Raw genomic sequence first — 13,226 nt, 5'->3', positions numbered from 1 at the left:
ACAATTAAGTGTTCTGGAATTCCCATACTTCTCAATGTTTTCTATAATTTGTTATAATCCTCATAGCAGTCCCATTACTAGGTATATATTCTAAAGAAGTGAGAGGCAGGACACAAATAGATACATGTATATCTATATTTGCACACCCAAATCTATCATGGCACTATTCACAACAGCAAAGAGATGCAAACAACCTGAATGCCCATCAACTGAAGAACGAATTACCAAACTATGGTACATACACACAATGGAATACTATGCAACACTAAAGAATAATGTAGAATCTGAAAAACACTACATAACATGGATGAACTTGAAAGACATTATGCTGAGTGAAATAAGTCAATCACAGAAGGACAAATATTTTATTAGTCTACTATTGTAAAAATGGGAGCTCTGGTAGCATAGTAGCTAAGACACTTGCCTGCTAACCAGACGGCTGGCGGTTCAAACCCACCAGCCACTCCTCGGAAGGAAGGTTGGGCAATCCTACTTCCGTAGTGATACTGCCTCGGAAATCCAAGGAGGGGTCGCTATGAGTTGGGGCCGACTCGACGGCACATAACAACAACAACAACATTGTGAAAAAAAAAAGTCAAAGAAAAGTTGGTACGTGGAAGGAAACTTTCTTTGTTGCTTACTAGGGATGGAAGGTGCTGGGAGGACAAATTCCTAGATAGGTTGAAAAATAAACACACACACACATATAGGAACGAACCCAAGATTATTAGTGGTTACCACCAGGGATAGGAGGGAGGGGAAAAGGAAAGTTTTTGCTTGTGGAGCATTGAGTTTATACTAATGGTGGTGGAATTTTGGAAAAGGATATCAATAATGGTGGTACAATATGAAAATGTCATCAATGTCCCTGAGCTATAAATGTGGAAGGTATCATGTTGGTGAATGTCTTGTTGTGTATGTTTTCCCTGCAATAAAAGTAAAAAAAAAAAAAAAAAAAAGATTCTACCAACACCAAGACTATGTAACCATTTCCAAATAGCTAACTTCTAAAAGCAGAATGTTTGCATATTTAAAATGATCTCTACAGAAATATACATAATTTAACATGTAATTTGTATTTATAAGATGGATGCATCACTGTTATTAAAATTACCAGCTTTCAATTAGTTATGTCAGGCAATATTTTACCTGATTTTGCCTATGGGTCTTGTACTATTAGTATCTCCATTTTGTAGATGAGAAATCTGAGACGATACTACTATACCTTGACAAGGGTAAGATTAAAACACATTTACCTTCTGAGGTCTTAAATCAAACTAGGTGATACAGCTAAAATGATCTGAAAACGCTTCAGATTTGATGTGAATCAATACAATTTATCTCCTGATTAGAGTATTAGAGGAAGTTCTGGTAGCATAGTGCCTAAGTCACTTGACTGCTAACCAGAAGGTTGGTGGTTCAAATCCACCAGCCACTCCCAAGAAGGAAGATAGGGCAATCTACTTCTGTAGAGATACTGCCTCAAAAACCCAAGGAGGGGTCACTGTGAGTTGGGTCTGACTCGACAGCACATAACTACAACAGCAACAGTGTATTAGAATAAACATGGGAAAATGAGAAAAGGGACAGAAGAAAGAGGGAAGAAAGGAAAAAGAGAAGCAGGATGACAGAGATTCTGAGGTAGTCTAACTATATATTGAGGAGCCAAGCAAGAGGAATAGAGTAAGATTCACACACATATTTAAAAAAAGGAGGGGGAGGGGGAAGAGAACATAGTCCACTCATGAAACAAAGAAACAAACAAACAGTTTTAGTCAAGCTGAATTGCACTTATGGTTCCATCATGTGTGGCACAGTAGATCTGTGCTCCAAAGGGTTTTCAAGGGCTGATTTTTTACAAGTAGATCACCAGGCCTTTCTTCTGAGATACTTCTCAGTGGACTTGAACATCGAACCTTTTGGTTAGCAGAGAGAGTGTTAGCTGTTTGTACCATGTAAATCATGAAAACTTTTTTCTGAGTAAAATGAATAAACAGTGCAGGCATTCCAAAGGAGAGATGTGCAGAGAATCAAACAATTCACAAGGCATTACAATTGTGATTTTATGTTGAATATCAACATCTACATAACTATATCCATATGTTGTTGTTGTTGTTGTTATTGTTATTTGTCATCGAGTCAGCCCCGACTCATAGCGACCCCTCCTTGGGTTTTCGAGGCAGTATCACTACGAAGTAGGAATGCCCAACCTTCCTTCCGAGGAGTGGCTGGTGGGTTTGAACCGCCAGCCTTCTGGTTAGCAGTCCAATGCCTTAGGCACTATGCTACCAGAGCTCCTATATCCATATATATATATATATATATATATATATATATATATATATATATATATATATATATATATATATATATATATATATATATATATATATCAGCGCTTGGTCCTATTTCTAAAACTTCTTTTGTGATAAACTTGGCTTATTGTTAACAATTATTAAAGTTTTAAGAAAAGTATTTTGGAGGTCAAAACCAAACAAAACAGGAAATGCTACCTTACTTTTATAGATGTTAAAGTAAGTGACACCAAAGTTATTCAGTTGATACTAAATATTTACTTTTAGTGTGAGATATTTTAAGACAAGTTCAACAAACAAGAGCAACATTTAGCTCTTAAAATAACCATTCTATGAATTGAGCATCATTAATACCCTCTTAGAGTTGAGAAAACCAGGGCTTAAAATAAATTGTTCATGATCATATAGCGGGTAAGTGATGGAGCCAGGATTCCAATCCTGTGTAGTAGTTATGTGAATATTTCCAAGCAACTAACACCTAATGGCTAAACATTTACTTATTTTAAATCATTTCTAATAATAATTGTTGTTTTAGTTGCCATTGAGTTGGCTCCAACTCATGGGGCCCCGTGTATGCAGAGCAGAACTGCCTTCTACAGGGTTTTCAGGGCTGTGAATTTTGGAAGCAGATAGCCAGTCCTTTCAAGGTATCTCTAGGTGTGTTCAAACCACCAACCTTTCAGTTGGTAGTTGTGATGGTTATGTTTGTATGTCAACTTGGCTAGGCCTGGTTGAGTGGCTGGGAAGCTGAATGTAGTACTCCCCATGATGAGACAGGTAATCAACTCCATGGTGGAATCTACTGGGAGCAGCTGAGTTGCTGCCTTAGGGAATGTGGTCTGTTTCCTGTATATAAGGAGAAGCCTTGGGAATGGTCTCCAGCCTATGGCACACTTGGACCCTGCATGTAGCCGTGTCATTGCTCAGCAGCCTGCTATTCTCTGCTGACCTTGGGACTTACAATGGACTTAAGTCAATGGCCTGCCATGTGGTAATATCGTGACTGTGCCTTTTTACTTGTCAACCTTGGGGTTTCTCAACCTCAGCAGCCAGTAGCTGTGTGAGTGAAGAAATGCCTCTAGCTCCAGTGGGCCAGGAGCAGGAGGCAGAGGTGGACCCCAAGGTTGAGGGGCTTTCACCCAGCCCCTAGAGCCTGGCACTTTGAACTTGGACTTAAAGCCTCCAAATTGTAAGAATAAATTCCTGTTTTTAAGATCATCCCATTTGTGGTATATTTTCTCATCAGAGTGGCACCAGGTAACCAGAACAGTAGTTGAATGCTACTTAAAACTGTTTGCACCACTCAGGGACTTCAATAATAAAACTAATAGTAATTAGAAATACTCCTATTTTAATAATTCATTGTATTGACCTGAGGTAAGTATAACTCATAAAAATCACCAGCCTTCCATTAGTAAATACTGAGTGATATATTACTTCTTTTCATATAATTTATAACTCCATTAGATGAGAACAGGCATGGAGTCTACTTTTTGTTCATTTATATATTAAGATATATCTTAATTACCATTTAAAAATGTTGAGTGAAAGAAATTCATCAGGTAATGAATGAAGAAACAGATAAATGCCAGACTCCAGTGCCATATCACAATTTAATAAGCAGCCCATCAGAACATTCTAGACAACCTGAGAAAACAAGTGCTACTATACAGAACTGACACCATTTCATGAAAAAACAAGATTTGACTGTATACTCTATGCAGTATTACCATGTTTTAATTTCACAATTTCTATAGAGTCAAAATAGATGGAAAATTTCAATTAGTACCTAGATAGTCCCCTCAGCATCACAGTAAACCAATTGAGATAATCTGGTGTGATATATTAGAAATGAAACATTTTGAAAATTGTTACAGAATGCATAAAACTAGGCATTATAATTATTAATATATAAATATCAGTTCAGACTCTACTGCCCTAATTAATCACTTTTCAAAAAAAAAAAGAAAGAAAAGAAATTCAAAGTATTTACCAGACATATCACCATTGTGATCATAAAATGGAGGTGACGTATCAGACATTCCATTTCTCTTTGTCCATGCAAGTTGCAGACTCTGATCCTGTGTCATATTACAAAGCCCATCCTCAAAATCACATCTTTCATAATTTGAGCCTTTTGATAAGAGACAAAAAAAAGAAATTAGCTCTCCCGGAGCCATTTGGCTTCTTGAAAATGAAGACAATAGTAAAAATAGAAAGCTTAGTAAGTGACAAATATATATTCAAATAAACCAAAACCAAACTGAATTCACTGCCATGAAGTCAGATCTGACTCATAGTGACCCCTCCTTGGGTTTCCAAGGCAGTATCACTATGGAAGTAGACTGTCCCATCTTCCTTCTGAGGAGTGACTAGTGGGTTTGAGCCACCAGCCTTCTGGTTACCAGTGAGTGCCTTAGGCAGGATTATTTTTCACATTTTAAGTCTATTTCATTAATACAAAGCATTTTTTGCATATGACATCCTGATAAATAACCACACAAAAAACAGTGTGTTCAAATGGAAAGAAGGCCACACAGGGTTAGAAGTCATAGGATCTAAAAAACTGGTTTTGCCTTTGATTAACTGTCTTAGGCAAACCACTCAACCTCAACAAGTCCTTCTTATTTTCACTGGCAAGATTAGAATAATAACGTAACTTGCTGTCTTCCTCAAATACTTGCTATAAGGATCTAATTGTATAATGCATATAAAAGTACTTTTATAACTCTATAAAATAAAAAAAATTATTATTAAGGTTATACTTCTACTGAACCTGGATATGCCTTACACTTACTCATACTTGTATTTCATGGTTGGGCCAGACCAAGTCATAGAGGCCTCTCTGACTAAAAGGCAACCATCTGTGGCTGTCATGTACCCCTGGTATTAAGCACAGCACCCTAATTTAAATATCAATGTTCTTGAAATGCTTGGGGCTTTGATCACAACACTGGCATTCTCATGGGATCCTTGTCATTATTTATTTTGCCAGGGGAGGGGAAGGATGCAGCACAAAAGTTGTTCACAACAACCACCCAGATAGGCTGGATTTTGTTATGCAACACCTGCAAATGTCACTCTCTAAAAACTGGAGGACGTTAAGCTGATATAATTCTTCTCTGGGATTAGTTTAACAGCTGTGCTAATATTCCTTTGAAGGTTTGTTCTTATCCTAACTGATTGTGCTAGCCACAGAAGGGGTAAATACTTGGTTAATAGTTAGACAGTGCTTGGCAGCTTAGTCATAAAACATCATTTTTATTTAATTATATATTTGTGTTAAAAATATTATTTAATAATAATATATCTTGTACATTTTCTTTAGATCATCCGAAGGAGTACTAAAAGCTGATTTAGAAATATCACTTTTAAATAACGTTAACAAATCTGCTTCATCACCAAGAGTCCATTTTATCATTTTCCTTCAAACACTCTTTATTTTGAAAAAATTTGCCAACCAATTACATTATGAAATAATAACAAGAATACTAATAGCTGTAATTTGTCGAGGTTGTTTGTTCTTTGTTAGGCATTCTACTTTTAATAGTTCATTTATGCCTTACTATAATTCCATGAAAAAGCATTTTCTTCTATTGTAAAGATGAAGAAACTTAGATGTCTTAAAGGTATGAAATAACTTTGTCTAGATGAAACAGCTAGTTAGTTCCAAGACTGGAACCAGGTATTTTTGAGTTCAGAACCTAACCGCTTAAAATTCTGTTCTGAACATTAAATGTTAATCCACTGTCCCCTTTTTATCAAAGCCCTGGAATTAAAGGTCTCTCAGAACTTCTAGTCATCACGAGGAACCCAGTATTGCCAGACAGAGTAAAAGACCGTTCTTCCAAAAGCAGACGTTGGATTAGTTTATGAATCATTGTTAATGTCATCTCTGACTCACAATAACCTTATGGACAACAAATGAAACTTTGCCCTGTCCTGCTCCATCTTATCATTGGTATGGTTGAGGCCATTGTTGTGATTACTGTATAGTGCCTTCCAACCTAAGGGGTTCATCTTCCAATACAATACCGAACAATATTCTGTTGTGATCCTTAAGTTTTTCATTGGCTGATTTTCCAAAGCATATCACTGAGGCTTTTCTTCCTAGTTTGTTTTAGTCTGGAAGTTCTGCTGAAACCTATCCAACATGGGTGACCTGGCTAAAATTTAAAATACTGGTGATGTAGGTTCTATCATCATAGCAACATGCAAGGCACAACTGTGAGACAAACTGACAGATGAGTGGTGGCTATGAGACATGTCATAGTGAATTAACAATTTTAATAAAAACCAAAACAAACTCACTGCTATCGAGTTAATTCCAACTCATAACAACCCCCATTTGGGTTCCTGAGGCTATAAATCTTTACAGAATTAAATTGTCCTATCTTCCTGCTGCAGAGTGACTGGTGGATTTAGACCCTTGACCTTCTGGTTAGCAGCCAAATGCTTTATCCACTACACCACCAGGCCTTTAAAAGTATTCAGAATAACTGAAATATCCCAACCATTACCTGTACAGACTACCTAGTGGAATCTGTTTGAACAAAAAATAAATTATGTCATATAGTCAAAAATTATTATCCAATTAGCTGAGCATATGTCTATATAAATATACATCCATTTTCAAGTGTCTAGCAGTTTTGCAACAATCTATTTTTGGTAATAAAATCTTTGTATAAATGTGTAAACTATATCACCATATTTCAGCAATTACGTGTAAGAAATGTACACACATTCTCACATAGATATCAAACATTTTCCTTAAATAGAAATAAATTACCTTACAGTACAATTACTTAGTTGACTATTTGACATTTGTTTTCAATGTTCTTTGTTCTTTTTAATACACAATGATGATGATTTCTGGAAGCATTAGAACTAGAAAAATAGCTAAATAAAACATTTTTTCCCTCTGAGTAGTCTCAACAGGGGTTCTTTTTGTTATGATTCTAATGAGCATATATCTTCAGCTAATTCTTATTAAAAAAAAAGGCAATTGTGAACTTTTAATAAGTATTGGATTATTCAAAAATGCATCACCAAGTTTTTTCTAAGCATTCATTTTTGCTTTGATAGAGAATTATACATTTTAAAACTATTTGAACAACTTTCCTTCAACTGTGGCTGGTTTAACTTTTAATTCTATACGGCACATAGCCACATTCAAATCTGAAACTACTTGCTGTAATAAAATCTATCACCGTGCACATTTCCACCACAACATCTATCACTATATTTTGTTGAATAACACCACAGTCGAATGATAATGTTAAACACTGAGGAGATATGTTCAGGAACTTAGTAAAACCCATGTTCCCAGGATTTTTGAATTTATGGAACTCATCATTCTGTTTTCAATTTTATAATCCCAAAGGTCAGGCATGCGTTAGTCAGAAAGGAAATATGACTCAATGTCATGATTTCAGATTGCTCGGAGGCCAAATTATCTCCTGAATTGGCTCCACAGGGCCAGATTCTCTCATTCAAGATTCACTGGAGAGTCTTTCACAGATTAAGCCATTAGCATTATCAGTGTTGTTGTTACCATCCTTGAGTAGAGTCTGACCCCATGTGTGCAGAGTAGAACTGCTCTATAGGATTTTAAAGGCTGTGATCTTTCAGAAGCAAATCATCAAACCTGTCTTCTGAGGTACCTCTAGGGGTTTGAACCCACCAATCCTTTGGCCAGTAGTTGGGCACTTAACCATTTTCACCAACCAAGGATTCTCACTAACATGATAATGAAAATAATAATGTTAAATTATGTCCTCAAGTGAAAGTTATAGTCAATTTAAGAAATGCTTCTGAGGTAGTGGCAAGGAATAGAATATAGTTTAAATAATGGTAACAATGAAGAAACTGATCCAGAACTCAGGAATAACTCTGAAAATTATAAACTGGGTAAAGCCTGAAAATGTGAAGTTCTTAGGAGATAGAGAAAGGTAAGAATTAGGAAAATACAGAAGAGGGTAAAGTAGAGGGCATTAAAAGTAAATCACTTTTATAACAATTTTGCCCAGAACTATATTGATAGTTCTAAAAGTGCAATGAGGCACAAATGTAGTCTCTCCATAGGTATTGAGCCCTTTCTTTTTTAAGGAAAGTCATGAACTACTACAGAACTATAAAATTTTGCATACCATTCATTTTATCACTTTGGAAAATAGCTTCCTTCACATTGTTGTCATTGTTGTTAGGCACCATCAAGTTGTCTCTGATTCATAGTGACCCTGTGTACAGCAGCAGAATGAAAAACTGCCTGGTCCTGTGCCAGCCTCACAATCTTTACTATACCTGAGCCCATCATTGCAACCACTGTGTCAGTCAACCTTGTTGAGGGCTTTCCCCTGTTTCATTGACCCTCCACTTTACCAAGCATGATACCCTTCTCCAGAGAATGGTCCTTTCTGACAATATGACCAAAGTAGGTGAGATGAAATCTGGCCATTCTCGCTTTTAAGGAGCATTCTGGCTGCCCTTCTTCCAGGACAGATTTGCTAGTTCTTTTAGCAGTCCATGGTACCGTCAGCATTCTTCAACACTGCAACTCAAAAGCACTGACTCTTTTTCAGCCTTCCTTTTCCATTATCCAGTTCTCCCATACATATGAGGCAATTGAAAATACCATGGGTTATGTTAGGCACATCTTAGTTTTCAAAGTGACATCTTTGCTTTTCAGCATTTGAAAGAGGTTTTTGCAGCAGATTTGCCCAACGCAATACGTTGTCTGATGTCTTGACTGCTGCTTCCATTGGTGTTGATTGTGAAAGCAAGTAATATGAAGTCTTTGACAACTTCAATCTTTTCTCCATTTATCCATTTATACTGCTTATCAGTCCAATTGTGAGGATTTTCATTTTCTTTATACTGAGGTATAATCCATACTGCAGACTGCTGTCTTCAACCTTCATCAGTATAGTGCTTCAAGTCATCCTCAATTTCAGCAAGCAAAGTTGCATCGTCTGTGTAACTCAGGTTGTTAATGAGCCTTCCTCCAATCCTGATGCCACATTCTTCTTAATATAGTTCAGCTTCTCAGATTATTTGCTCAGTATACAGATTGAACAAGTACGGGAAAGGATATAACCCTGATGCACTCCCTTTTTGATTTTAAACCATGTAGTATCCCTTTGTTCTGTTTGAACAACAGGCTTCTGTCTACGTGCAGGTTCTAATGAGTACAATCAAGTGTTCTGGAATTCCCATTCTTCTCAATGTTGTCAATAATTTGTTATAATCCACACAATCAAATGCTTTTGCATAGTCAACAAAACACAAGTAAATATCTTTCTGGTGTTCTTTGCTTTCAGCTAAGATCCATCTGACATCAGCAATGCTATCCCTCATTTCACATCTTCTTCTGAATCCAGCTTGCATTTCTGGAAGCTATCAATATACTGCTGCAACCATTTTTTAATTATCTTCAGTAAGATTTTACTTGTATGTGATATTAATGATATTGTTCAATAATTTCCACATCCTGTGAAATCACCTTTCTTTGGAATGGGTACAAATACGGATCTCTTCCAGTCAGTTGGCCAGACAGCTGTCTTCCAAATCTCTTGGCATAGCTGAGTGGGTGCTTCCAGCGGGACATCTGTTTGTTGAAACATCTTAATGGGTATTTCATCAATGCCTGGAGCCTTGTTTTCCACCAGTTCCTTCAGTGCAGCTTCTACTTCTTCTTTCAGTACCACTGGTTCTTAATCCTATGCTACCTCCTGAAATGGATGAACATCAACCAATTCTTTTTGGTACAGTGACTCTCTGTATTCCTTCCATCTTCTTTTGATGTCCCCTGCATCATTTAATATATTGCCTATAGAATCTTTCAATATTGCAACTCGAGGCTTAAATTTCTCCTTCAATTCTTTCAGCTTGAGAAATGCTGTGTGTACTCTTCCCTTTGGGTATTCAGGTCTTTGCACATTTCATTATAATAAGTGACTTTGTCTTCTCAAGATGCTCTTTGAAATCTTTTCGGTTCTTTTTTCTTGTCATTTCTTCCATTTGTTTTAGCTACTCTCCACTCACATGCAAGTTTCAGAGTCTTTTCTGACATCCATTTTGGTCTTCTCTTCCTTTCCTGTCCTATTAATGACCTTTTGCTTTCTTCATGGATGATGTTCTTGATGTCATTGCACAATTTCTCTGGTTTTTGCTCACTGGTGTTCAATGCATCAAATCTATTCTTTAGATGGTGTGGTAGTTAAGTTTATGTGTCAACTTAGCTGGGCCTGGTTGAGTGGCTGGGCAACTGCATGTAGTATTCCCCATGATAAGACTGGTAATCAACTCCTTGGTGGAATCTATTGTGAGCAGCTGAGTAGCTGCCTTAGGGATGTGGTCTGTCCTTTATATAAGGAGAAGCCTTGGGGAACGGTCTCTAGCTTATGGCACATTTGAACCCTGCATGTAGCTGTGTCATTGTTTCGCAGCCTACCATACTCTGCTGACCTTGGGACTTTCAATGGACTTGAATTAATGGCCTGCCGTGTGGTTTGGCAACATCAGGACTTTTTTACTTGTCAACCTTGGGTCTGTCAGCCTCAGCAGCCAACAGCTGCCTGAATGAAGAAAAGCCTCTAGCTTCAGTGGGCTGAGAGCAGAAAGCAGAGCTGAAGCCCATGCTTTCACCCAGCCCCCAGAGCCTGGCAATTTGGACTCAGACTTAGAGCTTCCAAAATGTTAGAGAACATAACTCCTGTTTGTTAAAGCCATCCCATTTGTGGTATATTTCTGTAGAGTGGCACTAGGTAACCAAAACAGATGGTCTGTAAATTCAGGAGGGATATATTCAAGGTCATATGTTGGCTCTCATGGACTTGTTTTAATTGTCTTCAACCTGATCCTGCATATGAGCAGTTGATGGTGTGTTCCAGCTCCTGGCCTCATTTTGGCTGAAGATATTTAGGTTCTCCATTGACTCTTGCCACAGATGTAATCAATCTGATTCCTGTGTACTCCATTTGGTGAAGTCCAGGTGTATAGCTGCCTTTTGTGTCGTTGAAAAAAGGTATTTGCAATGAATAAGTCACTGGTCTTACAAAATTCTGTCATACAATCACCAGCATTTCTATCATCAAAGTCAAATTTTCCAACTACCAGTGATTCTTGTTTTCAGCGTTTGCATTCCAATCACCAGTGATAATCAGCACATCTTGATTTCATGTTCAATCAATTTCAGACTACAGAAGTTGGTAAAAATCTTCAATTTCCTCATCTATGGATTTGGTGGTTGGTGCATAAATTTGAATAATAGTAGTATTAACTGGTCTTAAAACTGAGTAAAGACAAAGCTATTTCTCCCATCCTGGTTAAAACAGATAATTAGAACAGATAAGGCATTGGATAGGAATAGATAAGTAAACTTAATTACCTTCAACTATTTCCCCACCTTGGTTAAGACTAATAGGACCCTGGTTGGAGACAGATGAGGAAATACATAGGACCCTGGTTGGAGACGGATGAGTAAATACAATAAGCTCAGTTCCTTAGAACTGAATGAAACAAAAAACATTCTTTCCTGCTATTTCCTCAGGCACAGGTGATAAACGTGTTAATGTGTCTTAGAAAATAACTTGAAAATTAACTTTGGCCCATGGACATGCACAGTGGGACAGAGAGGAACAAAGTTACTGGGAACTAATACTGCCCCTCTGCCTAAGCCTTGATCAGCTGATGACAGGAAGCCAGTGTGACTCATGCAGTACACAAGTGCACTGGATCAAAACTCTACTGTCACTTTAAACTGAGGCAAAGGAAATTTCAGCCAATTGTCAACCATCTCACACCCAAATTCCTGGAATTTTTATGAATATACATAACCCTCTCTTCTGAAACCTATAAAGCTGTAATTCGATAGTGTTTCAGGGAGTCAGATCTGGGTACGGGTACCCCTGCCTCCCTGCATTGCCACTTTGCAATAAATACTTTTCTTTCCTCTTAATCACTCAATGTGTAAACTGTTTTGGCCTGTCTGCATACCAGGCAGGGACCCACATTTGGTCCTATTTTAGTCTTCCTTGAAGGTGTATGAATATTATCCTATCACTGAGAATATTGTACTTCAGGATAGATCTTGATACATTCTTTGTGATGATGAATCCCACACCATCCCTCTTCAATTTGTCATTCCTGGCATAGTAGACCATATGATTATCTGATTCAAAATGGTCAAAACCAGCCCATTTCAGCTCACTAATGCCTAGGATATTGATCTTTATGTGTTCTATTTCATTTTTGACAACTTCCAGTTTTCCTAGATTCATATAGATAGATAACATATAAAAACATCTTCATAAAACACTATCTCCATTAGTTTCATTTTCACTATCTCCATTAGTTTCATTTTCAATGTAAAAATTATTGGCCAGTCCCTGAAAGGAGTAAATGAAACCAAAATACATCAATTCAATAAAGGTGAGATTTCATTATGCTCAAAAGTAAATTCCAATGAAAGACTGCTATTATTGGTCTTAACAATTTGAAATCATCAATTCATTTTAATCAGGGAAATGTTCATGTCATCTTTGACATTGAATTAATTTTAATGTTTTCATTGAGATTGAAACAGGAAAAATTCCAATTAATAAATGTATTTAATTTTGAATTAGCACATCCATAACTCACAACAGAGTTATCCAAGATTATTTAAGTTGAATTCATGGCATATCATTGTCTTTATCCTCAAGTCATTGGAATCACCTTTGTCTGCTTCAACTTTAACATCACCAGAGAGCTGTTGTTGTTATGTGCCATCGAGTCAGACCCAGCTCACCAGAGAGTAGTAACTTTCAAAGAAGGCCTCCAGTGTTTCCTGGTGTCTAATGATTTCTGCGGGAGCTCTGGTAGCATAGTGGCTAAGACACTTGCCTGCTAACCAGACGGCTGGCGGTTCAA

General features: G+C 37.2%; 1 protein-coding gene across 1 annotated transcript in view; it reads right to left on the bottom strand.

Annotated features, from left to right (window-relative positions):
• Nucleotides 1–13,226, bottom strand: part of MALRD1 (MAM and LDL receptor class A domain containing 1) — a 1,363,654-nt gene that overhangs the window by 1,338,450 nt on the left and 11,978 nt on the right. Inside the window, exon 2 of the mRNA XM_007936352.1 lies at nt 4,309–4,449. Coding sequence (XP_007934543.1) covers nt 4,309–4,449 — 141 coding nt within the window. The remainder of the gene's footprint in view (nt 1–4,308; nt 4,450–13,226) is intronic.

Source organism: Orycteropus afer, unplaced genomic scaffold (assembly GCF_000298275.1).
Source record: "Orycteropus afer afer isolate SDZICR_OR568_19922 unplaced genomic scaffold, OryAfe1.0 scaffold00035, whole genome shotgun sequence".
NCBI classification, from domain to species: Eukaryota; Metazoa; Chordata; class Mammalia; order Tubulidentata; family Orycteropodidae; genus Orycteropus; species Orycteropus afer.
This window is presented reverse-complemented; position numbering and strand designations above follow the sequence as displayed.